Consider the following 26,320-nt stretch of genomic DNA (forward strand, 5'->3'; position numbering starts at 1 on the left):
CTGCTCAGACAGTAAAAAAAAAAAAAAAACATACATCTCCATTATGGAAATGAAGTACAGCTGTTGTAAATTCAGAAAAAAAATGAAAAGGAGAACATTAGTGGGAAACATGTTGACACAGTTTATCTGTGGAGATGAGCATACACTATAAAAATGGAGTGAAAAAGGAGTTTAAATGTGGCGACATTCATTCTGGGAGACTCCATATTAAGAAGGGTTGTTAGACCTTTTAGATGTCTGGAGAAAAAAAAGTCTTTACAGTATCATGCCTGGGAGGTCTGGAACTTCTAGACACTGAAAGAGTATCATATAAACTTTTTTTGGGACTGTATCTGTACACAAGCACATACATGTAATTATTCATGCAGGTGTTAATATTGTGAATGCTGTGCCATTTTCTAATTTGAAGCATGCAGTTGATGGTATTATACAAACAGGTTTGGAACAGAGTAAGAGTAATATTCAGTGAAATTTCCTACTACTCAGACTGACAAGACTATCAATCTATAAAGGCCAGATATTTCAATAACTGGGTTAGACCGTTTGGTTTACAGAGGGGGTGTTCAGGTTATGACTCACTGGGAAGATGCAGACTGATTATTTTGTGTTATCGTTTGACCAACTGACCCGAGTTACATAGATGAGTCTTGCTTAATAGATGAACTTATGCCAGTGGTTAAGATTGTTTTTTAGTTGTGAATTATATCAAATCAGTCATCAGGTTATATCAAGTAGATTTGATAACAAAAAGTGTGTATTATACCAGTGTTAGAAACTTGAACAAAAAAGAGATGAACTAAAATCACTGACATAAAATTCTGGTAATTACAGAAGCATATGTATTCCCTCGCGGTGGTGGTGCTGTGGTAGCGTTGTCGCCTCACAGTAAGAAGCTGTCCGGTTCGATTCTCAGCTAGAGCGTCTTCTGCGTGGAGACATGCGTAAATGAGCGTACCTTCATTGAAGGTTGTGCGTCAGGGCTGGTAACTCGGCACGTAAAAATCAACTACCAATCATTAGCGGACCGGAGTTCCGCTGTGGCGACCCTTAACCGGGAAAAGCCAAAAGACACACACACACACACACACACACACACACACACACACACACACACACACACACACAGAAGCATATGTATTCGTAATTTGACAAAAACTTAGTGCTTATCTGAACAATCCCAGGGTGGAGGGATTGTAATATTAGTTCACTATAGTATCTCGGGTTTAGTTGCTATTACATAATAGGAATATGAAATACTAGTAGTTTACTTCTTTAAACTTACCAGTATGCCCATCTTCAGACATACAGGGTACTGTCTTTGCCCAAGCGTGAATGTAGATGTTTTTGAAAACTGTGTATAAAGAATGATGTAACTCTTAGATAGATAGCAGATCAACAGTGCTATTAGGGACTTTCCTTGTCCATCTATAAAATGGAAGAGTATACCTTATGGTATTCACACTGAAGATGAGTTCCTAGGTGTTGTTAACAAGATGAATTATTGTCAGTTACTTTCCGTACCAAAACACAAGCGCTGAGGAATTCTAATCTTGTAGGAACACAGTTTACAATACCAGGCTTTCCTGTCTTGCTTTCACAAGTATATTTATGCATGTGATTACAAAAAAAGGAGTTTCTCAGAACTCAGACACATCATAAAGAACACTGCCTTGCTGTTTGTCAAGACTCCCCTTTTAATGTATGGAAGTAGTTAAAGAACATTTTGAAACCTGTTTAAAAAATAATTGTACTGTAAAATGCAACGGGAAAAATTGTCACCAATCCTCCCTGGTGAAATGAAAACTTGATGAGCTTTCTTAATACAAAAAAAACATACCTACGTCTTGTATAGAAAGTGTAAGGTGTCACAGTGCAAAACAAATTATTGAATTACCACCAGGAACTTAAAAAAAAGCTACCATTGATGCAAAGGCAAAATTTTAAGAACACACAGTGATCTGGAATGACAATGAGAAGTGTTTTTTTTTTTTTAAAATATGTGAGCTCACTTTCTAAATTCCACAGTTAAGAGGGACCCGTTCTTCATATGAGCAAATTGTTAGTTGATTTATGAAGTAAAGCTATTATGTTTAATACATATTTTGAAAAAGTAGACCTGAATCAGTCTTGTATACCCCATCATGTGTGACATTTAGTTCAGTAGATCTCAGATCTGATGATGCCTTTTTCATCCATCTTCAACCTGTGGGTTATTGTATCTGACTTGGATCCGACAAGGGCCAACTCAGAATTTTCTGTCTGAGTGTACTGCCTCCTCTACACACAATACCCTAGTTCCCGTGAATATGGGTAGATGTATGGACTAAATTCTAAACTGTTGTGCTATTAGTCTCATCTCATTTATTTGCAAGTAAGATGTTTGTTTAGCTTACTAATAGCAACTAAGTACTCCTTGGGGAAAAAACACTACATAACTTTTTTTTTTTAAGGTTAGATCTACTTTTGTGTATTTAGTAGATTTCTGTAAGGCTGTTTCAGCTGTGCATGACATTGAGCTGCCATTTGGAATTGGATACTTACACTGTGCCAAGGCCTTTCACTCCTTGCTATATGAGGTAATTATTACCAGCCTAATAACAGTCAATGCATTTGTGGAGGAGGGGGTTAGAAAGTGGCTTGCCAGGATGTTTAATAGAGTGACATTGTTAGGCAGTAATTCAAAATGGGTTTGAATGGATGGCACCGTCCATCAAAGATCTATTTTGGGACCTGTATTTTTAAGCTTTTCAGCTCTTCCTACATTTTAGAATTGTTGGCTGTTTATACTATTGACATTAAGATTTGGGCTGGTGATTCCTCAAAATGTGATATCAGTACACTGACATTTACTGTAATTATATACATTTGTAGTTAGTGAGAAAATTGCAAGGTTGTTTGTAGGGGCGTCTGTATTTGGGATCATAGGTTCATAGGTGCTTACTAGGTTGTTGATCTGTGTGGATATTAAGAAGCCTAGCTCTGGATTCTTATGGTAATTATTAGCCTTTATATTTGGCAAAGTGAGTCTCCAAAGGCAGGCCACACAAGTATGTATTGGGTGCTAAAGTGTTTCCCCTATCTATGAGGACCACTGGTGCTAAACTAGGGGTGAATTTGCAGATACCCATCCATACATCCAAGTTGCCTTTAAATAATTTAAGATAAGTACTCTGATTTTGTGGAGTGGAAGCTGGATCCATAGACATGGTATTCCGTGTGATACATACCTGTTCCTCCAGCATGTTCTGTTAATCTTGCAAAAGAGATCGAGGCCCCCGGCCCCCTGAGCAGGCATTTCTGATACCTCTGGACTTCTGAATGTGTGATAGGTCTGATACAGCAGGGTCCATTGAGGCTCTATACATGAAGCAGAGATCACTTCTCAGTAACTTGCATGATATCGAGAAAAGAGACATGATATTGAAATGATTTGTTTAGTTTTTATGATTTAAGCCTTTGATGTTTTTAGTGAGGAAGTGTTGTGGTCGTTCCAGTTGTGACAAATGTTTGGACAGTTACTTACTGAAAAAGGGGCATTATACTCAATGATCTGCCTAATGAGTTCAGAATACATTCAATTAAAAAGGACTTCCATACAGTAGTGGATTTGTGGTGATCAAAGAACAGTTAATTGTCAACATAGGTTCCCAGATCTCTAACTACGGGATCAATTTTTCTAAGGGTGTTTCTGTGTGATAGCTACAAAGGGGAGGTATGCTTATCGAGGGATACAATTATGCATTTCTTGGTGTTTAGTTTCAGTCCTTGGTTTTAGCACCAGCTGTTTGTTTGGGACAGACCCTCTTGCAGGATCATGTTGCCCTCTGGGGAGTTTAAGATGGCACCAAGTTTGCCATCTTATCATCAGCTTTGACTTCCGAGAAGTAAATACCAAAGAGTAGTGGCCCAAGGACTTGAACCCTGTCTGCAGATAAAGTCAACATTTCTGCTATTGATATAACCAAATAAATAAGAGACCTTGGGGTTAAGAACACCAGTAATTTGGGTTTTTGAGGAAAAAAAATCCTTGTTAGAAACAAATTATTGATAATACTGGATTGCTGGTTTAAAACTTTACCGTTTAGGGGGGTTTATCATAGTTACAATCTTTTGTAAGACTTGCATTAGACCACAACTCTGTCTCTTTTGCTACTATAAAAGATCAGATTTACAACTACTAGAGATGTTGCAGAGGATTTTCAGGTGAAGGTATCTATAGATGTCTCTTTCCCTGACCATTTGCTTTGTACTCTATTCCTAAAGTAGTTTGTGCTGCAAGAAGATTTTGATGTAACGTAATGCTCATACGTAAGTTACTGTGACACTGGATGTTATATTACTGCAGCAGGAACCAACCTGTCCCCCCTTGATTGCCTTTTTTTGTATTGCACTAAGTGAGACAGTGTGGCTCTTCAGAAGTTATACTAGTCAGGAGCTGGAAGACCACTTAGTTTTATTGACACCATCATATCAATCAGCTGAATGGTATGTGGACAGCTGGGAGGAAAAATTGCTCTCGTATTTCTTCATAGTATGTAGGACCTTAAAGTGAGTTCCTGCTGCATGAGGATAGTCTTGAAAATTGTATTAGTATCTCACATTATTATTTTCCTTTATTAACAAAACGTCCATATATTGAATGCATGATTTTTTTCATGAGGAATTACTACCTTTTAGTAGGTAAATGTTAGTAGGAGCTGTATATACTATTTTGGGTCCAGAATAGGTAAGCTGTTATGGCAAATATAGTAGCTGTTGCACTAAAAGTGCCAAACACAGTTGACTAGATAAATGCGTGATATCCTTAATTTCATTTGCCCAGGACTGTAATAAGTGTCATTTTGACATCCAGTCTCTGCTTTCATGTTGCCTCTCCTCTTAATTTAAAATGCATCCTCAGAACATTTTAAATGTTATCAAAGTTGCTGACAGAGGTTTTTGTTCACGTTTTTTAGCTGTCACTTCTCCAGCTGAGAAATCTACCACAAGCTATGCTGCTGCTGCACTGAACGTTGGTGACCCTGGTGTTGCTGGTTCTTACACCACAACAGGCAAGACTGCAACTGCAACCTCACCAAAGGTATGTTTGTTCAGGTAGTGTTTTGAAAAGTGCTTCTGTCATAAACACTGGATGATGATGATGATGATGTATGTCTGTACTTCCTCTTTAATGATGAGTACTTCTTGGGGAGGGGTACCTGTTTTTGGAGATTCTGTCATATCTTTCTGCCATGTAGAATATGTAATCTTCTGTATGGATGTAAGCATTTTAACGCGTGTCTTGAGGTACAGATACTTAACACATTTAGCTTTCCTGTTTTGCTTATAAGGTTACCATTGGTACCTGACTTCTATAAAGAGAGGCTTGCTTTCTTTCACATTGGAACATTCCGTTAGTATTTAAGCCTCTTTCAATTTATGACGTCTGGTGAGCTAAGCTGTACTGTTATTTTTAAGCAATAATCCAAGCGTGTGATATATATATATATATATATATATATATATATATATATATATATATATATATATATATATATATATATGTGTGTGTGTGTGTATGTGTGTATATATCTCAGGATTTACCTATGGTTGCTATGGTTTGATTATGAGGGTGAGGCCCGAGTGATTAAACAGAGGCAACTGTAGGTAAATCATATATACCCACAAACAGGAGTGGATTATTGCTGTTATACAATTACATTGTTTAAGAATGAAGTTGCTTACCTTTCTTAAATAATGTCTATATATTACAGCATTTCAGTCTTCCATGTTCTCTTCCCTAGACTGATGGACTGGGCATGTGTATGGGACTTGCGTTCCCACGCTTGCACAGTACACCAGTGCAGTGCAAGAGAAGCAACAGTGAAAACAGAATCTTCCTTGCTGTTTTTTTTTTTTTAAGTAGAGATTTTACAAGGATCATTACAAAAATATAAGGAAAATCGGAAAAGATTCTGTTTGTTTCTGTTTAGTTTTGCAGAGCATACCTGATTTTTCTTATATTTTGCTCTGTCCCTCAGCAAATGCTAATAGAAAATCTGGCCGCTCAATGATACTTCAGCGGCTGGACTTTTTTCTGTTGGTATATGCTCGATTTACTAGGGGCATACTATTTGGGTCTTCCAGTCAGAGTGCTGATTTTTGAATAGTACTGAACCTTTATTATATAATTGTTGTTAATACAGGCAAACCTTATTATATCAGACTTTCTCAGGCCTGGCTAAAAGTCCATCTTAAATACGGATTCACTGGAACAAGGTTTAGCAAGCTCACCATCTTGAAGGTTTAATACTGCGTTGTAGTTAAGTCAGTGTTTGTTTTTCATTTCCCCTTTTTGTTTAATCACACAAAATTGAGGACAGTGTGATTAAAAGGGTTTGCAAGTTCCATGGAGAAACACAACACTGATTTTTTTTTTTTATTACCCAATGTATGCACAGTACATATGTTTAAGGTCATTCAGTGTTTCCAGCATGTATTGTTATCAGAATTATTGTCAGAACTGTAACACTGCATACTCGATTGTAAATTTTTACTAAAATGCAGTACAGGTAATACAGACATGCTGTGAGTGTTCAGCAAGCAAAAAGTTATATTATTGCAACTTATCAGTTACACTGAAAGTCGCTCTCTCTTTCATGTCTTGTGGCATAGTGATTCAGTTCAGTTTAAATAAGCCTTCACTACTAAGGCTTTCAGTTAAAAAAAATACTTGCAGTCAAAAGTACAAAAGAAAATGCTGACTGAATAATACCTGATCTCTAAGCAGGTCCATCCTTATTTAACATTAGGGCTGCTGCCATCAGGTATTAAGAAGCCTGGTGTCTGAAACTTTTCCGGACTACTAGCCCCTCCTTTTTTACCCATAGTACTCAGAAAACACCTTCTTTTCCAGATTTATTTTGTTGTGCAGAAAATCAGAAGAATTTGACAAATGATCCCATGCTTTGCTTAAAATCTATTTTGTGAGAAAATATTCACTGTCTCGCTATAATTAGTTTTATTGTTACTCATTTTATTTTCCTTTTACTCTTAGCAGCTTTTAGATCAAACTATTCCATTTTTTGCAGTTCTGCCGTTCAGAACTACCCCCACCAGCCTTTAGCATTTTTTTTACCTAGTTTCTACCGTTGTAGAATTCTTACTGCTTTGCTATTGTGCTATTTTTGTTTGTAGGTTTTTGCAGATTACTGTTACCACTCTACAGTGTTCTGCTTTTAAAAATTAATTGACCTCAAAAATGGTGATGGAAGGTGTGTTGAAAGTCCAGCAAAAGATGTATTTTGCCTCTTCTTCCTTTGGCTTCAGCTTGGAATGAGGCACTTCATCTAGGGTCTATATTACGTTATTGAACATTTACATGTTCGAACGTCATATGGTCGACACCATATAGGTTCATAGGTTCATATTAGGCTATCTGCCCTAGGGCATTTGTAAGACTAACCAGAGTGTGTTTGGCTTTCGCCACCGATTAAAATTAATTTTACTATGCCCTTTTTCGAGGTTTAGTTTACCGTGCCTCTGTCTAACAGTGACACAGAAGTGATACCCGTGGTAAACCTACGATCTCCCATCCACTCATCAAGATTCCTCTTGAAGAGAGTCAGTGAGGGACTCTGCCTAACCTGGACTGGGATTTTATTCCAGAGTGAAGGGAGCCTCTGTGCTATGAATCTGTCCCTCCAGCATGTCCTATTTATTTCTGTGCTGAGGTTCAAGTCCCTGGATCGTGTAGCTCAATGGGATTTGGATTTTCTGAGGTGCAGCATGTCCATTAATTCTGGGTTGGACATGGCTTTATACATCAGGCACAGATTGCCTCTAAGCAGGCGGTATGCAACCGAGTAGAGCTGGAGTTTCTTTAACCGGGCAGCATATGGCATCTGTTTGAGCCCTTTGATCCTCTTGGTGAGGTACTTTTGGGGTCTTTCTAGTTGCTGCAGGTGTCTGGTAAGGTACATCCCAAAAGGGGCATTGTACTCTATTATGGGCCTGATGAGGGATGAGTAAAGAGGCACAATGACCTCCCCTGATCTAGATGTGAATCCCTTCATGATTAGGTGGGCTATATAGAATGTTTTTCTAACCACTTTGGCCACGTGGTTGTCAAATGAGAGATTGCTATCAACTTGGGTCCCCAGGTCCTTAATTACTTCTTCCGTACTTAATGGATTACCACCTATGTGGTAATTTGTGGGCACTTTGTTTTTGCCAAAGGGGATGACTATATACTTTTTGGCATTTAGCTTGAGGCCTTGGCTCTGGCACCAGTTGTCTGTTTCTATGAGACCCTTTTGGAGGATGCTTGTGTCAGCTGGAGAGTTGATTATGGCGCCCAGTTTGCAGTCATCTGCGAACTTGGTCAGCCACAGTCCTTCCGTGTTGGCCTGTACCTCCGAGAAATATATACAGAACAAGAGAGGTCCCAAGACTGAGCCTTGTGGGACGTCACTTGTAACTGGTTTGGAGTCTGACATGGCTCCAGCAATTCTAACCATGTGGGTTTTGTCCTTGAGCCAGTTTGCAACCCATCTAGTGACATAGGGGTTTATATTTAAGCTGGATAGCTTATCTATGATGCCCGAGTGGGGTATTGTATCGAAGGCTTTTGCGAGGTCCAGGTAGGCTGTGTGGACCACCTTCCCCTCGTCAGTGGCCTTGGTGACTGTTTCAAAGAAATCAACCAGGTTTAAGAGGCAGGATCTGCCCCTAACAAAGCCAAACTGGGTAGGATCCAGTGTCTGTAGGTCCCCAATATCTTTATTTATGAGTTCCATGATGATCCTTTACATAGCTTTGCAGACCAAGCTAGTCAGGCTTATGGGGTGATAGTTTCCAGGATTCGTTGAGGCACCACCTTTGTGGAGAGGGACCACTGTTGCTGTATGCCACTCTTTGGGTACATATCCTGTAGTAAGGCTGAGATTGAACAGTAGCTTTATGTTTGGGCTCAGCTCATCTTGGAGTTCATGTAGGACGCAGCCCGGGACACCGTCTGGTCCCATTGATGCTGTGTTTTTTGCTTTGGAGAGGGCGGTTCTTACCTGAGCATCTGAGATGTCAGGGGGGCAGCACTCTGCTGGAATAGATATTTGCTCTTTTGGTGGGGAGGGAGGGGGAGAAGTTTGCGCTGAACCTGTCGGCCAAGGTGTTGGCAGTGTCTGTGGGTTCAGTGTATTTTTTGTCATATTGGACTAATTCTGAGCATATCTGGGAATTCCCACCCAGGTTCCTAACATAACTAAAGAAAGCTTTGTGATTATCTTTAGTGTCCTGTGCAATTTTTCTCTCGAAGCTGGCCTTAGATGATTTTATGAGTGCCCATAGTTTTTTGCTAATACTGATCATAGATGCCTTCCCTTTTTGGGATTTTGCTCTATTATGTAGTAACTTCCTTCTTCTATTGTTTATGGCTGGGGTCCACCAGACAGGACGCCTGCCTTTGGGGGAATGGGTCTTAGTTTTATTTGGGATTGCATGATCTATGCATTCCTGAAGGTGTTCATAGAATGCATTTATAAAGGATTCTGCGGTCTGGGCCGTATTTTCCACAGGCCCGGGGGTTTTGAGTAGTGTGAAGTTTGCTTTAGAGAAGTTTTTCACTGTGGTTTTCTGGGCAGGGGGTGGGGTCGGGATGTGGATATCCAGTGAGATTAATTTATGGTCTGATCTTACCAGTGAGGGATACACTTCTGGTCTGGAGCATAGAGTCCCCATGTTGGTGATGATCAGGTCCAGTATGTTTTCCCCTCTTGTGGGAGTGGTCACAAGTTGTTCCATAGCATTTGAGTTTATAAATTCTAGGAACCTTTGGGCTAGGGTGTTGGAGCTAGAGTAATGCTCCCAGTCTATGTTTGGGTAGTTGAAGTCGCCCAATATAATGGTGTTTGGAGAGACCTTTATATTTTCCAGTGTTCTCAGGAAGGCCGATTGGGGTTCCTGGGTTTGGGAGGGTGGTCTGTAGCAGGCTATAAACTGGAAGGCAGTTTTACCCACTGTTAGTTGCACATGGATAGTCTCCGATGCATCGGGCTGTGCCACCAACCTGGAGGTGTGGGTATCTTTGACGAATATTGATACTCCCCCTCCTTTTGTGGTTCGGGCCGAGTTTTGGGGCCGAAAAGCATGGTATGAGGTATAACCTGGTAGTGCTGGGGTGCTCTCGGGAGCCTTGAACCAGGTTTCTGTTACTGCACAGATATCGATGTTCTCCATGCTAAGGAGAGTTTCGAGTGCGTGCATCTTGAGGTTTAGACTTCTGGCGTTGAGTAGCATTACTCTTAGTTTCTTATCCCTTGTAATACCTATGGAGGTGGGTTTGTCTTTTGAGCCTTGCCTAAAAAAGGCACTATAGGGGTGGCAAGAGCCTTTGCCAATATCTGAAAGCCCAGGGGTGACAGATGTAAGCCGTCCCTAGCGAAGCAGCGTGGCTTGTCGAGCATGACATCCCAGGCTGACAGGCATTGGATCCCCTTTGAATGACACCAGTACTTAAGCCATTTGTTGAAATTGATCATCTTGTCTTCATATTGTGGCATCATTCTTGGTGAGGGTAAGATGCTACTCAGTGTCACGGTCATACCGGCTTGGGCTACATGCTCAGAGAGCTCCTCTATGTCTCTTTTCATGTAGTCCAGGGAGGTATGTCTCGGGTCATTCACACCAGTATGGACAATGACTGAGTCATATTTGTACTTGCCTTAGAGATCTCCGTACAGTGCGGAAATGGAAGTTTTGCATTGTCTGCACTGTAGTGCGATCTCAGAGTTGGTATATTTAAAGAGCGGGGGGGGGGCACAGCCCCCACACCCCCTGCTTAACCTTTCAGGTATTTTTTTTTTCCCCGAATATTTAAGAGTTCGAACATATGGTGTTCGAACTTTTAACTATTCGATAATCTAATATAGACCCCTTCATCTATATCTGCACTTTAAGTTCTGTCATTTTCTTTACCAGCCCCCATCCTGGCACTAGTCCTGTGGTGTCCATGGTGAAGCTACGTGGTCACAGTATCATCCTTGACAGATTTATCAAAGCCAGTTTTGGTCTAGATGAGAAATTTATTCCTCCTTTGTTGACTTTGCCATCAGTGCTTATAGCCTTGTCAGTGATGCTATTTATGTTCTACAGTCTTTTGGATTTTGGGTTGGATGTCTGCAATTGTGGTTGAGCTAGGTACTGCTGCTGTTGTCAGTGCTAGTTTTGGTGTGTTTTCCTTCCGATTGCCAGGGTTGATCCCTCCCCACATCAAGCCCAAGTTCGGTAGGTATGTCAGGCTAGTTGTTAATGGTAGGCCATTTGGGTCAGCCCTAATGCCAGTATGTGTGGTGTTTGCATCAGTTGCCTTAAATTTTTCACAGTAAGGATTGGTAACCTTTATTTGGGTGCTGCATTAGTATCAGTGCCAGTGTTGTCAGTGCAGACTGTCCTGTATGTACTACCCTTGGTGATGGAACCTTCAATGTTTGCCTCAGCAGCAGATTTTTCTTTGCCTTAATCTTAAACTGTACACCTATTTTATCAATAGGGCAGAAGGGCTTGAAACATCTTGTGGAGCCTTTAGTAGATATTTGGACCACATACAGTTTCATCATCATCTTTGTACTCCTCATCTCTAAAGATTGGTAAAAGCATACATGGAAGAGGAAGTATGTGGACTATCTTTCAAAGGGAGAGTCCCCACCGCAAATGTCTGAAACAAAAACAACTGTAGATTACCCACTGTCTCCTCTGATGACCCATATTTAGGGGGGGGGTATTTGAGATGATGAGACAAAGAGGATTAAGGCTGTGATTTATGATGACAGACTACATGAGCCCCACAGCTTCTCTTTATGGGATTGTGGGAGTATGACTGACACCTCAACATCGCCATGGATATCAGCAAAGTATATGCAGAAGAATTGTCCCCATAACAAAATCTTTTGGCACCCACCTTTTTGATGAGAATAAACCCACCAACCCTGACTGGGCAAGTCCTGTACGAGAGACAGTTTGCTACACATTAAGTTGTTTAAGAGTTGGCATTTAACTGGGTCAGTTTTACAGTAATGTCAGAGAGTGAGATATTGATAAAGGTCTTGGTTAAATCCAAGTAGGTAATGTGCACATATATGTGGTCATCTAATGCTTCAGTGACTTTTTTAAAGATGTATACCAAATTTAGTAGGCATGACCTCTGCTGACTGCCTCAAGGCCCTATCCCTGTATTCTGTCTCCCACATGCTGTTGAGGGGAGATCTATGCCTGCCATACAAAGCATTGTTGGACACCACTGTGGTGGACATCCTGCATATCCGCAGAACAAACAGCACCAGAATTACCTGTTCTAAAGACTTTAACCTTGACTGTGATATAAATAGGACCTGCTGGAGAGACAGGTATATGTATCCCAGAGACAACCCCTTCTCTGGACCAGGCTCCTCATCCATGTGAAGCAGAATTCCTCCTTAACCCAATTCAAGTGTCATCATCGTCATCATCATCATCATCTTTCGGCTGTTCCAGTTAGGGGTCGCCACAGCGGAGCATCTGTTTCCAATGTGATAGTGTTCAATCTCGCCGTTTGTTCTTACACATGGGTTCGGAGCCGATCCTCGGCTCCGTGCCGGCCTCTTGCAAGCTCTGCATCGAGAAGAAGCTCGAGACAATCTAATACCCACAATCCCCCTCTGCCTTTACCTCAGATCTAGTTTGCCTGCTGCATTGCATCGTTGGGAGCTAGCTCGAGGGTTTTCTAAGCTAAGATATAACTTTTTGTTGTATTTTATTGAGAATTCTATTTAACTTGATATTGTCAGTATTACCTAGTGTGATTGTGTTGTGGTTCCGTAATTCTTTGGTACCGTTAACCTTTTTATCGGTATTTTTGTACCGGGGCCTACACCCTTTCCATTTACTACTATATTGAGACAAATTTATACCGGATTTGACATTTACCTGATTGTGACTATTTTTCCCGGATTTGACTGTGTATTTGTTTCTGGAATTGTTTATTACCTACAATGTCTGAGAAGGCAAAGTCTGGTTTCAAGCGTTGTCAGTGTGGCCAAAAAATGTCGGTCACTGACAACCATAGTTCTTGTGTCTACTGCCTTGGCCCTCTCCACTTACAAGAGGATTGCTCCATCTGTCACTCTTTCAGTGGGAGGGTCATGACAGATAGGCGCAGGAAACTAATGGACAGGGTCTTTTGAAACCAGCTTTCCAAGAGGCTTTGGATGCTTCTGACCAGGCATCGAAGTCCTCTAAGGAATCGAAGACATTGGAGCCCAAGTCATCGGCTCCGAGCTCTTCTTCAAAGGTTAGATCACCGGTTCCACAGACTTCGGGGCCGAGTGTTCAACTGGTGTCGGTTCCTGAGCCTCGAGTCTTGGAACCGGTGATGGAGCTCCCTCCTTCGGCCATATTGAGGTCGGCTCCGTCTTCGGTTCCTTCCGACCCGTTCTTCCTCTAAACTTTCGGATGTCGATGTGGATCGTGGTGCAGAAGCTGCTGGAGCATTCGGCCCTCTCTAAACTTATTTTGGTTTCCACCCAGCTGGTGTCGAAACTTGAAGGCCTTCCTGTATCTCCATCCATTCCTCCTCCGAGACCGATTCAGTCTTTGGAGCCGGAAGAGGCTGATCTGCTGATTGTGGAGCCCTCGGGTCCAGAACCGCCTTTCTCGGTCTGTTCCCCTCACCTCGACTCCGTCGGACCGTACGAGTCTCGGAGCCGACGGTCTGTTCTTGGTTCCGGTCGAGTCGAACCGACGTCGGTTCCGACTCTCCCTCGGGCCTCGCGGATCGATTCGGCTCCGTCCTCGGGTCGATGCCTTCGTGCCCGTGTCGGGATTCTTCCCATTTCTTCGAGCCGGAGACTCTTCGATCGGGACCCGGGAGCGTTCGACCTGATGAGGAAGGTGTTGTCTACCCAGACAACCACATCAGTGGAAGCAGTTTCTCCTCCCCATAAAGGGCCTTTGTCTTCATCTGCACCCACGGCCACATCCAAGCGTCGGGCACCAGTGTCTCAGCCACCCCTGGAGGGTGCCCCTCTTCCTCCGAGGCTTCTTCGGATGCTCCCACGAGGAAGTCCCTAGGAAGAGACTGTGTAAGAGGAGACACTTGGATTCTCCACAGGAATCCATAACATCTGATACTGACTTAGATGAGTCAGAGGGGTCCCCTAAGTCACCTTCAGAAGATGTCTCTTTTCAGACATTTTGGAGATCCTGAAACAGAGAGGTGACTGGCAGTCCCTTCCCCCTTCTGAGGATGAGTCAGTTCTGCTGAAGGCATTTGGTGCTCGCCCTTCCTCCTCCTGGGTCACTCCGCCCTTGAACTAATGGAACTTATTGCTCGAAGGGCGTGGGAGGCTCCTGACACAGTGGAACCTGTTCCTAGGAAACCGAACAAGTACATCACAGCACCTCAGGATAAGTCCTACCTTACTAAAGGAGTTCCAGTAGATGCTATGGTGGTGGCTGCAGCCACGAAAAGGAGATGTCGGAGTCTTCTTAGTCTGTCCATCCGCCTAATAAAGATTCTAGGACGATGGATAGATATGGGAAGCGCATTTTTAGTTCAGCTGCTTTTTCCATGCGGTCCCTGAACTATTTGACCCATTTTACACGTCTGCAGAGGGATCTAGTCAAAGAGTTGGGAGATACCCTCCAGGGTACCACAGATGCAGCTGTCTCAGAGAAAGTGACAGCAACTTAATACCCTAACATCGATTGTTAACTCGTCCATGAGGCTGATTTCCTACGCAGCGAAGGTTCGAGTAGGGCAGCAGCTTCAGCGATTGCTCTTCGTAGACAATCCTGGATGCGCTATGCTCCTTTGGAAGCCTTCAAGTCTTCCTTTACAACGCCCCATTTGACGGTGCCACTCTTTTGGCCCCAAGGTAAAGGAGACCCTTACCCGGTGTGAACAAGAGGGAAAGACTCTGTCTGCTGTCGGAGTCCGTTTTCCACCCCAACCAGACCGTACCCCAAAGGGCAGCGGTGGGAAAATGTGGTTTCGGAAACAAAATCCAGGGTCTTTCCGGCACACAGGGTGATGCCCCTCTAGAGGCAGAGGAGGGGCAGAGGTGGAAGACGCCGCCTGGCGGCAGAGGGGTCCGCAACATCAAGGTGACAGGGAAACACTCCTGGTAAACCTTTCCAGCACTCCTGAGAGGAGGCCCGACTGTCCTGCTCTGGAGGCAGTCGGGGTCGCTAGCTTTTACCCTCAGGCCTGGCAAGATATAACTACAGACAATTGGGTAAAAGCGTAGTTACCAGAGGTTACACCATACCCTTCCTATCCTATCCCATTCCAAAGAAAAGACTCCCAGATGTACCGCCCCATCTGCGAGAGCCAGCAGCTTTAGAAATTTCAAAGTTGTTAGAAAAGAGTCATCCAGCCAGTCCCAGCGGACCAGCAAGGATTCGGACTTACTCAAGGTTCTTTTAGTTCCAAAGAAAACAGGGGACTGGAGGCCCATTCTAGACCTGAGTTACCTCAATACTTTCGTCAAGAAAGAAGAGTTCCGAATGGTCACGCTTCAATCGATCCTTCCATTTCTACAGAAGGACGAGTGGATGTGCTCAATAGATCTAGAGGATGCATACTACCACATCAAAATGGCCAGAGCATCCAGAGATCATTTGCGCTTCTGGCTGGGAGCCAGTCACTTTCAATTTCGAGCCCTGCCCTTTGGTCTGACCTCAGCCCCCAGGGTCTTCACCAAATGCATGGCAGTGGTAGCGTCTCACTTGAGACGTCAGGGATTCCAGGTGTTTCCGTATCTGGACGACTGGCTCCTTTCAGCCACCACCCGGCATCAACTGCTGCAGGCCAGAGACTATGTTCTTCAACTGTGTGTTCACCTAGGGATCTCCGTAAATTTCGGAAAATCCTTACTTCAGCCATCACAAAATATCTTGTTCATAGGAGCAGAGTTAAACACACGTCAATTAATTCTGAGGCTTCCCCCAGAAAGGATATTATCACTGCAGACTCACATACGTCTTCTACTCTTGTCAAGGAAATCTCCTGCAAAACTAGTACTGAAGGTGTTGGGCCTCATGTCAGCCTCCCTTATTGCAATTCCCTGGGAAGGCTGCACATGAGAGTTCTACAATGGCTACTGTTTGCTCAATGGTCATTTCAACAACTACCTCTAACACACGAGATTCTCATAACAAAGACTTGCAAAACAGATCTAAACTGGTGGCTCCAAACGTGCAACCTTTCCCAGGGAGGCCGTTTGTGCTACCGCCACAGTTACGGTGACCACGGACGCTTCCCTGATAGGGTGGGGGCATCTTTCAGGGACAGACAGTCCAAGGCGAATGGACCAATTTGAGTACAATCTGCACATCAATGTTCTAGAGTTGAGGGCAGTGTTTCTAGCGTTGCAACACTTTGCTCCCCTTCTTCCTCTAGGGACTATTGCAGTTCAGACGGACAACATGTCGGTAGTCTGGTACATAAACAAACAAGGGGAACCAAGTCCTATCAACTATGCAGAGAGGCCATGAGAATTTGGCAGTGGGCAGAGTCCACGGTCGCTTTCTAATAGCAACGCACATCCCGGGTCATCCAACGTCATAGCCGACAGGCTGAGCAGAGCAATTCTGCTACCGCAGTGGTCTCTAAAACAGTCAGTGGCGAAAAGGATCTTTCGCACATGGGGCCAGCCTTCCTGCGACCTGTTTGCGTCTCCAATGAACGCCAAATGCAGGAGCTACTTTGCCCTATTACCCTCCAGGGAAGTCCCCAGGGACGCACTGGTTTACGATTGGCCCCGGGACTCCTGCGCATTTCCTCCATTTCCTCTGATACGAAATTTCTCCAGAAAGCCAGGAACCTTCACAGGACGATAATTCTCATTGCTCCATTCTGGCCTCGTCAAATTTGGTTTCCCTCCTGAAAATTCACTGCATTCGGGGACCCTGGATTCTGGACCCAGAGCCGGATCTGTTGACTCACTCGTCAGGGGTTCCCCATCCCGCTTCTGTCACTCCATCTAGAAGCTTGGCTGCTCCAATTCCCAACTTAGCCAGGTCTGATCTCTTGTCACCAGCAGTCCAGAATATATTAGTGGCTTCGCATAAGGCTTCCACTACTATAACATATACTAGCAAATGGAAACGGTTTGTATTCTGGGCAAATACACACCACGTTGATCCCTTTACAGCTCCTTTGAATAAGATTTTAGAGTTCTTAACAGACTTATTTCATCAGGGTGCTTCTCCTGCTACTCTAAGAGTTCAATTGGCTGCCATTTCGAATTTCCATGTGGAAGAATGTGGAGCTCCTATCATGGCTCACAGACTTTGTAAAGCCTTTTTAAAAGGAGTTTTTCATATTAGACCTCCGGTCAGATCTCCTACGTCACCTTGGAGTCTAAACTTGTTGCTATCTAAATTAATGTTGCCCCCCTTTGAACCTGCCTCTTCTTGCCCATTAAAATTTTTGTCCTGGAAAACTCTCTTTCTGGTAGCCATTACTTCTGCTAGGCAGTGTCTGAACTTCAGGCTCTCTCCATCAAGCACCCTTATCTGATCTTTCACTCTGACAGAGTTTCTCTTGAACTAATTCATCCTTCCTCCCTAAAGTGTGTTCTATTAACAACATTAATCAGTCCATTGAATTACCCACTTTCTTCAAAACCACTCCAACAAAATGGAGTATATGTTACACAAATTGGATGTTCACAGACAGCTAAGGTTTTATTTGGATAGAACAAAAGATCACAGGAAAACAGATCAACTCTTTGTGGCTTTTGCTGATAGCAGGAAAGGACTTGCAGTTACCAAAGAACTCTTTCAAAGTGGTTAACGGATTGTATAATCTATGTATACGATTCTGCAAATCAACCCTTCTAAACAAACCCAAGGGACATTCCACAAGATCAGTATCTACGTCTTTGGCTCATGCAGCTCGCCTACCTCTGGATGCTATTTCAGCGGCTGCTACCTGGTCTAAGCCACATACATTTATTTCTCATTATAAAGTAGATAAGGTTTCTAGGGACAGGGCAACCTTTGGTTCCACTGTGCTCAAGAACGTCCTCCCGTGAGTTCCTCAGGATTTAGGAGCTAGGGACGCTACCCATGTGTAAGAACAAACGGCGAGATTGAACACTATCACATATAGAAGTTATGTACTTACCATAACGTTCCATGTGGAGTGTTCATCTCGCTTTGTTCTTACAGTCCCACCTCCCACCCTTAGGAAGAACGTTCTTTGATGCCTGGCCAGAAGCATTTTTGCTACTGTCATTATTCTCTGTACATAGTTGGTATACACATATACTTATATGTGTCTGTTTATGTGTGTATAGATGTAGGGCATGAATGTGCTGTTATATAGATTGGTTTGCTTGCAAACTAGATCTGAGGTAAAGGCAGAGGGGGATTGTGGGTATTAGATTGTCTCGAGCTTCTTCTCGATGCAGAGCTTGCAAGAGGCCGGCACGGAGCCGAGGATCGGCTCCGAACCCATGTGTAAGAACAAAGGCGAGATGAACACTCCACATGGAACGTTATGGTAAGTACATAACTTCTATTTTCTTCCTGTCCTCTGCATCATGCTGTTTCACACCAACCGCCTGCATGTCCTCTCTCACCACATCCATAAACCTTATCTTAGGCCTTCTTCTTTTCCTCTTACCTGGCAGCTCCATCCTTAGCATCCTTTTCCCAATATACCCAGCATCCCTCCTCAGCACATGTCCAAACCAACGCAATCTCGCCTCTCTTGCTTTGTCTCCAAACTGTCCAACCTGAGCTGACCCTCTAACATACTGATTCCTAATCCTGTCCATCCTAATCACACCCAGTGCAAATCTTAACATCTTTAACTCTGCCACATCCAGCTCTGACTCCTGCCTTTTTGTCAGTACTACCGTCTCCAACCCATATAACATAGCTGGTCTCACTACCCTCTTGTAGACCTTCCCTTTCACTCTTACTGGTACCCGTCTGTCACAAATCACTCCTGACACTCTTTTTCACCCATTCCATCCTGCCTGTACTCTCTTCCACACTCACAATTACTCTGAACTGTTGATCCCAAGTACTTAAACTCATCCACCTTTACCAACTCTACTCCCTGCCTCCTCACCATTCCTCTACCCTCCCTCTCATTTACACACATGTATTCTGTTTTAGCCCTGCTGACCTTCATTCCTCTCCTCTCTAAAGCATATCTCCACCTCTCCAGGGTCTCCTCAACCTGGTCCCTACTCTCACTACATATCACAATGTCATCTGCAAACATCATAGCCCACAGGGCCTCCTGTCTAATCTCATCTGTCAACCTGTCCATCGCCACTGCAAATAAGAAAGGGCTTAGAGCTGATCCTTAATGTAATCCCACCTCCACCTTAAACGTATCTGTCACTCCCACCGCAGTCCTCACCAATGTCACACTACCCTTGTACATATCCTGTACCACTCTTACATACTTCTCTGCCACTCCCAACTTCCTCATACAATACCACAACTCCTCTCTAGGCACCCTGTCATATGCTTTCTCTAAGTCCACAAAGACACAATGCAACTCCTTCTGACCTTCTCTGTATTTCTCCAACAACACTCTCAGAGCAAATATTGCATCTGTAGTGCTCTTTCCTGGCATGAAACCATACTGCTGATCACTAATCATCACCTCCCTTCTTAACCTAGCTTCCACTACTCTTTCCCATAACTTGAAGCTGTGACTGATCAATTTTATCCCTCTGTAGTTACTGCAGCTCTGCACAACACCCTTATTCTTAAAGATAGGTACAAAAACACTTTTTGTCCACTCCTCAGGCATCCTCTGACTTTCCAAAATTTCATTAAACAATCTGGTTACAAATTCCACTGCCATTTCTCCTAAGCACCTCCATGCTTCCACTGGTATGTCATCTGGGCCAACAGCCTTTCCATTCTTCATCCTCTTCATAGCTGTCCTTACTTCCTCCTTGCTAATATGCTTCACTTCCTGATTCACTATCCCCACATCAACCAACCTTCTCTGTTTCTCTCATTCTCTTCATTCATCAGCCCTTCAAAGTACTCTTTCCATCTACTCAACACACTCTCCTCACTTGTGAGTACGTTTCTCTCACTGTCCTATATCACCCTTACCTGCTGCACATCTTTCCCAGCTCTGTCCCTCTGTCTAGCCAATTGGTACAGGTCCTTTTCTCCCTCTTTAGTGTCCAATTTCTCATACAACTCTCTATATGCTTTATCCTTAGCCTTCGCCACCTCTCTCTTTGCCATGCGCCTCATCTTCTTATACTCATGTCTACTTTCTTCATCTCTTTGACAATCCCACTTCTTCTTTGCCAGGCTCTTCCTCTGTATACTCTTCTGTACTTACCTCATTCCACCACCATGTCTCCTTGTCCTCCTTCCTATGTCCAGATGTCACACCAAGCACCTTCCTAGCAGTCTCCCTTACTAGCTCTGCTGTAGTTACCCAGCTATTCGGTAGCTCTTCATTGCCTCCCAATGCCTGTCTTAACTCTTCACTGAACTCCACCTCACAATCACCCTTTAACTTCCACCATTTAATCCTTGGCACTGCTTTCACACTTTTCCTCCGCTTCTTGATCACCAACATCATCCTACAAACCACCATTCTATGCTGTTTAACTACACTTTCCACAGTCACCACTTTACAGTCTCCAATCCCCTTCAGACTGGCCCTCCTACATAGGATATAATCCACCTGTGTGCATCTTCCTCCACTCTTGTACGTCACCCTATGCTCCTCCCTCTTCTTAAAATACGTATTCACCACAGCCATGTCCATCCTTTTTGCAAAATCCACAATCATTTGACCTTCTGCGTTCCTCTCCTTAACACCATACCTACCCATCACTTCCTCATCCCCTCTGTTCACTTCACCAACATGCCCATTGAAGTCCGCTCCAATCACTAGTCTCTCACCCTTGGGTACACTCACAACCACTTCATCCAACTCACTCCAAAATTTTTCTTTCTCATCCATTGCACACCCAACTTGTGGAGCATATGCACTAACAACATTAACCCAGTTCAAGTGTAACTTGGACAATTCGTTGGGAAACTGAAAATTAATCCCTGGTTTGGCACCTATGTTTCTAATGGACACAGGGAGCCTGTTTATAGTTCATTTCCCAGGTTCTTGCTTGTAAATGTTTTATCTCACAAGTCCCTTCTTACACTTATCAAAGGTACCAGAACTTGTCAGAGGTTTTGGGATGCATGATTAGGCTTAAAAAGGCTCTTGTGGTCATTAGCCTAATACACACCTATGAATCTAAGGACCTTTGATTTAAAAAAAGCATATTGGATATGGTCAAGGGCTTGTAAGGTGTCAGTATCATTGTGTATTAGCTAAGTAATTATGCATCCATTACTTTGCAAATTATATTGGTAAGGCTAGTCGGTCTGTAGTTGCCTTGTTTAGTGATGGAGCTGTCCTTCTGGAGGGTTTCCCCAGTACCTGTCCTCCATGCCTAGGACTCGTACCCAGGTGGTGAGAGGCTAATACTGAATAGTTTTAAGAGGGAATCAGTGAAGCATTGTTTAATATCAATAAGGATGCAGCCTGGTTGTGTAAGTCTGATATGTTGTCTGGACCCAATGAGCTATTGTCTTTGGTTTTGGAGAGGGCTTGTAAGACTTGTTCTGGGGTAGTTATAGATGATGGTACAAACTGGATAGAATGAGAGGAAGACCAGTGAGGGGACTGGTGGGAGAAGTTTGTCTTCTGTGTCAAAGTATGTGGTTTCACTGGAGATTAAATTGGTGCAGTGCTGTGTAATAATTATAAGATTTTTGCACAGTTAAAAAAAGGCTTTGCAGTTATCTTTATATGAGGTGGCAGTATTTAATTCATACCTGGATTTTCAAATCTTGATCTTACCTCAAGTTTTTTGCTTACCTTTTTGAGTTTACTTCTAAGGTGGGGGTGATTTGAATTTTTTTCTTAGGGCCAGCATTTTCTTTACCTTTTATTGTACAGTTTTTGATACTGGGATTTTGCTGTAGGAGCTTGTGTCTAAGTTTGGTGTTGTAGTTGTGGCAGATGGGCATAGATGCCTTTATGTAGGAATTTAGCTGGCAGTAGAAATCAGTTGTACATATCTCTCTCTCTGTCTTCATGTGGATAAATACATTTGTGTGTGTGTGGGTGTATATGTGTATATATATATATATATATATATATATATATATATGGGTCTACTACAGTAAACCGACAGTACACAACACCGACACCACAAGAACGAAACCGCAAAAGCACGAAAGTTCACATACCCGACAAACCACAATCCCAACAGTTAACAAAACAAAAAGTTTGCTGTTCCACACAACACACACACAACACAAGCACACCAACAACCTAAAAACCTACACTACACCTTACACACAACTATGTATGCACTAACCTTAACCCAAACCCTAACCCTAAGGTCCGTCACTATCACACACTTATCTTACCCACACCCTAACCCTAAGTCCCTCACTATCGCACACTTACCTTACATGCACCTTAACCCTAAATCCATCACTATCGCACACTTACCTTACCCGCACCCTAACCCTAAATCCCTCACTATCGCACACACACCTTACCCGCACCTTAAATCCCTAACTATCGTGCACACACTTTACACGCACCCTAACCCTAAATCCCTCACTATCACACACACCTTACACTCACCCTAACCCTAAATCCCTATCGCGCACACACTTTACACGCACCCTAACCCTAAATCCCTCACTATAGCACACTTACCGAGTCGCGCTCACAAGTTTCCCATGTCTGTGTTTTCGCTGTCGGGATTACGAGTTGCCGGTTATCTGCTCCGTCGGCCTTTTGGCATCAGTGATGTGATTGCCGATCTTCCGAGCTTTCGGTCTAATGTAGGGAGCCCATTTATGTATGTATGTGTGTCTGTGTGTGTGTGTGTATATGGATCTACTTCAGTAGATCGAATTTTTACTAGTTCGAACCAGATATGGCCGAGACCATATGTTCATAGGTAGATACTAGGCTATCTGCCCTAGGGCATTTCTAAGCCTAGCCAGAGTGTATTTGGCTTCCGGCTCCCTATTAGATTAGCCTACTGTGCCTCTGTAAAGTAGGTCACAGAAGGTACCCTTTTAAGATTAGTTTACTGTGCTTCTGTCTAGCAGGGACACAGGAGAGATCCCAGGGGTGAATTTGCGATTTCCCATCCACGCGTCCAAATTTCGCTTGAAGAGGGTCAGCGAGGGGCTATGTCTAACATGAATTGGGATTCTATTCCAGAGTGAGGGGAGCCTCTGGGAAATGAATCTGTCCCTCCAGCATGCCCTTTTTATTTTTGTGCTGAGGTTTAGGTCCCTGGAGCGTGCAGCTCTAAGGGACTTGGGTTTTTTGAGGTGGAGCATATCCATTAATTCTTGGTTTGACATGGCTTTGTACATTAGGCATAGATTGCCTCTGAGTAGGCGGTAAGCAACTGAGTAGAGCTGGAGTTTCTTTAGTCGAGCTGCATAGGACATCTGTTTGTAGCCCATGATCCTCTTGGTGAGGTACTTTTGGGGTCTCTTCAGTTGCTGCAGGTGTCGGGTAAGGTATATCCCAAAAGGGGCATTGTATTCAATTATGGGCCTGATGAGTGATGAGTAGAGGGGCACAATGACCTCTCTTGATCTAGATGCGAACCCTTTCGTGATAAGATGGGCTATATAGAAGGTCTTTCTAACCACTTTGGCAACGTGATTATCAAAGGAGAGATTACTATCTACATTGGTCCCCAAATCTCTAATTACTTCTTCCGTACTTAATGGATTACCACCTATGTGGTAATTTGTGGGCACCTTGTTTTTCCCAAAGGGGATGATTATGCACTTTTTAGCATTTAGCTTGAGGCCGTGGTTCTGGCACCAAGCATCCGTCTCTGTGAGACCCTTTTGGAGGATGCTTGTGTCAGCTGGAGATTCGATTATGGCCCCAGTTTGCAGTCATCTGCGAACTTTGTCAGCCATAATTCCCCCGTGTTAGCCTGAACCTCAGAGAAGTATATACCGAACAAGAGAGGTCCCAGAACTGAGCCCTGTGGGACGCCACTTGTAACTGGTTTGGATTCGGACATGGCACCTGCGATTCTGACCATGTGGGTTCTATCTCTGAGCCAGTTTGCAACCCATCTTGTGATATAGGGGTTGATATTTAAGCTGGTAAGCTTATTTATGATGCCCGAGTGGGGTATTGTGTCGAAGGCTTTTGCAAGGTCCAGGTAGGCTATGTGGACTACCTTGCCCTCATCTATGGCTTTGGTAACTGTTTCAAAGAAATCAACTAGGTTCAAGAGGCAAGATCTGCCCTTAACAAAGCCGAATTGGGTAGGGTCCAGTGTCTGGAGGCTCCCAATGTCTTTGTTTATGAGTTCCATGATAATACGTTCCATAGCTTTACAGATCAGACTAGTCAGGCTTATGGGGCGATAGTTTCCGGGGTCCGTTGTGGCACCACCTTTGTGGAGTGGGACCACTGTAGCTGTACGCCATTCTTTGGGTACATATCCTGTAGCAAGGCTAAGTTTGAACAGTGACTTAATGTGAGGGTTCAGTTCTTCTTGGAGCTCGTGTAAGACACAGCCTGGGACACCGTCCGGTCCCATAGATGCTGTGTTTTTTGCTTTGGAGAGGGCAGCTTTCACCTGTAAATCTGTGATGTCAGGGAGGTTACATTCAGTTGGGATAGGCGTTTGCTCCTTTGGGGGGGAAGGGGGGGAGAAGGTTGCGCTGAATCTGTCTGCTAGGATGTTGGCTATGTCTGTAGGTTTGGTATTTTTTGTACCGTTATGCAACAATTCAGAGCATATCTGGGAGTTTTCGCCCATGTTTCTGACATAACTAAAGAAGGCCTTGTGATTATCTTTAGTGTCTAGGGCAATTTTTCTTTCGAAACTGGCCTTTGATGATTTTATGAGGGATCGAAATTTCTTGCTAATACTGATCAGAGATGCCTTCCCTTTTTGGGATTTTGCTCTGTCATGTATAGCTTCCTCCTTCTGTTGTATAGCTTATTTATGGCTGGGGTCCACCAGACCGGTCTCCTGTTTTTGTAGGAGTGAGTCTTGGTTTTATTTGGGATAGCACGATCCATGCATTCCTGCAGGTGCTCATAGAATGCATTTGTAAAGGATTCTGCGGATTGGGCTGTATTATCCTCTGGCCCAGGGGCTTTGAAGGATTCCACCTCAGTCTTGAGAAGTGCAAAGTTGGCTTTGGAGAAATTCTTTACAGTGATTTCCTTGGCTGGGGGTGGGGACGGGATATGGATGTCCAGGGAAATTTGTTTATGGTCTGATCTTACCAATGAGGGGGTTACCTGTGGTGTGGAACATAGAGTCCCCATGTTGGTGATGACCTGGTCCAATATGTTGTTCCCTCTTGTAGGAGTGGTGACCAGTTGTTCCATTTCGTTAAGAGTTTATAAATTCAAGGAACCGTTGGGCGAGGGTGTTTGGGCTTGAGTAGTTTTCCCAGTCAATGTTTGGGTAGTTGAAGTCACCCGATAACATAGTGTTTGGAGAGACCTTCATATTCTCCAGTGTTCTCAGGAATGCCAAGTGGGGTTCCTGTAATAGGGAGGGTGTTCTGTAGCAGGCTACAAACTGAAAGGCAATTTTGCCCGCTGTTAGTTGCACATGGATGGTTTCCGATGCTTCGTGCAGTGCTACTAACCTGGAGGTGTAGGTATCTTTGATGAATATAGATACTCCCCCTCCTTTTGTGCTTCTTTCTGAGTTTTGGGGCCGAAACGCATGGTATGAGTTATAACCTGGTAGTGCTGGGGTGCTCTCAGGAGCCTTGAACCGGGTTTCTGTTACTGCACAGACATCAATTTTCTCCATACTGAGAGTCTCGAGTGCGTGCATCTTGAGATTTAGAGTTCTGGCATTGAGTAGCATTACCTTTAGTTTTTTTATCTTTGGGTTGTCTATGGAAGTGGGTTTGTCCTTTGAGCCTTGCCTAAAAAAAGGCACTATGGGGGTGGCAAGAGCCTTGGCCAGTATACGAAAGCCTAAGGGTGACAGGTGCAAGCCGTCCCTAGCGAAGCAACGTGGCTTGTCGAGCATGTCATTCCAGGCTGACAGACACTGGATCCCCTTTGAATGACACCAATACTTTAGCCAGTTGTTGAAACTGATCATTTTGTCTTTATACTGTGGCATCATTCTTGGTGAGGGCAAGATGCTACTCAAGGTCAGGGACATACCAGCCTGGGCTACATGGTCAGAGAGCTCCTCTATGTCTCTCTTCATGTAGTCCAGGGAGGTACGTCTCAGGTCATTCACACCAGCATGGA

General features: G+C 43.6%; 1 protein-coding gene across 3 annotated transcripts in view; it reads left to right on the forward strand.

The window, feature by feature from the left end:
- XRCC1 (X-ray repair cross complementing 1) overlaps window positions 1–26,320 on the forward strand; it is a 1,655,904-nt gene that overhangs the window by 307,598 nt on the left and 1,321,986 nt on the right. For all 3 annotated transcript variants that reach the window (XM_044080346.1, XM_044080348.1, XM_044080347.1), the window contains one exon: window positions 4,956–5,080. In XM_044080346.1, the coding sequence (XP_043936281.1) occupies window positions 4,956–5,080 (125 nt within the window). The remainder of the gene's footprint in view (window positions 1–4,955; window positions 5,081–26,320) is intronic.

This window comes from Protopterus annectens, chromosome 8.part0 (assembly GCF_019279795.1).
Source record: "Protopterus annectens isolate FY-2018-M chromosome 8.part0, PAN1.0, whole genome shotgun sequence".
Taxonomy (NCBI): Eukaryota; Metazoa; Chordata; order Ceratodontiformes; family Protopteridae; genus Protopterus; species Protopterus annectens.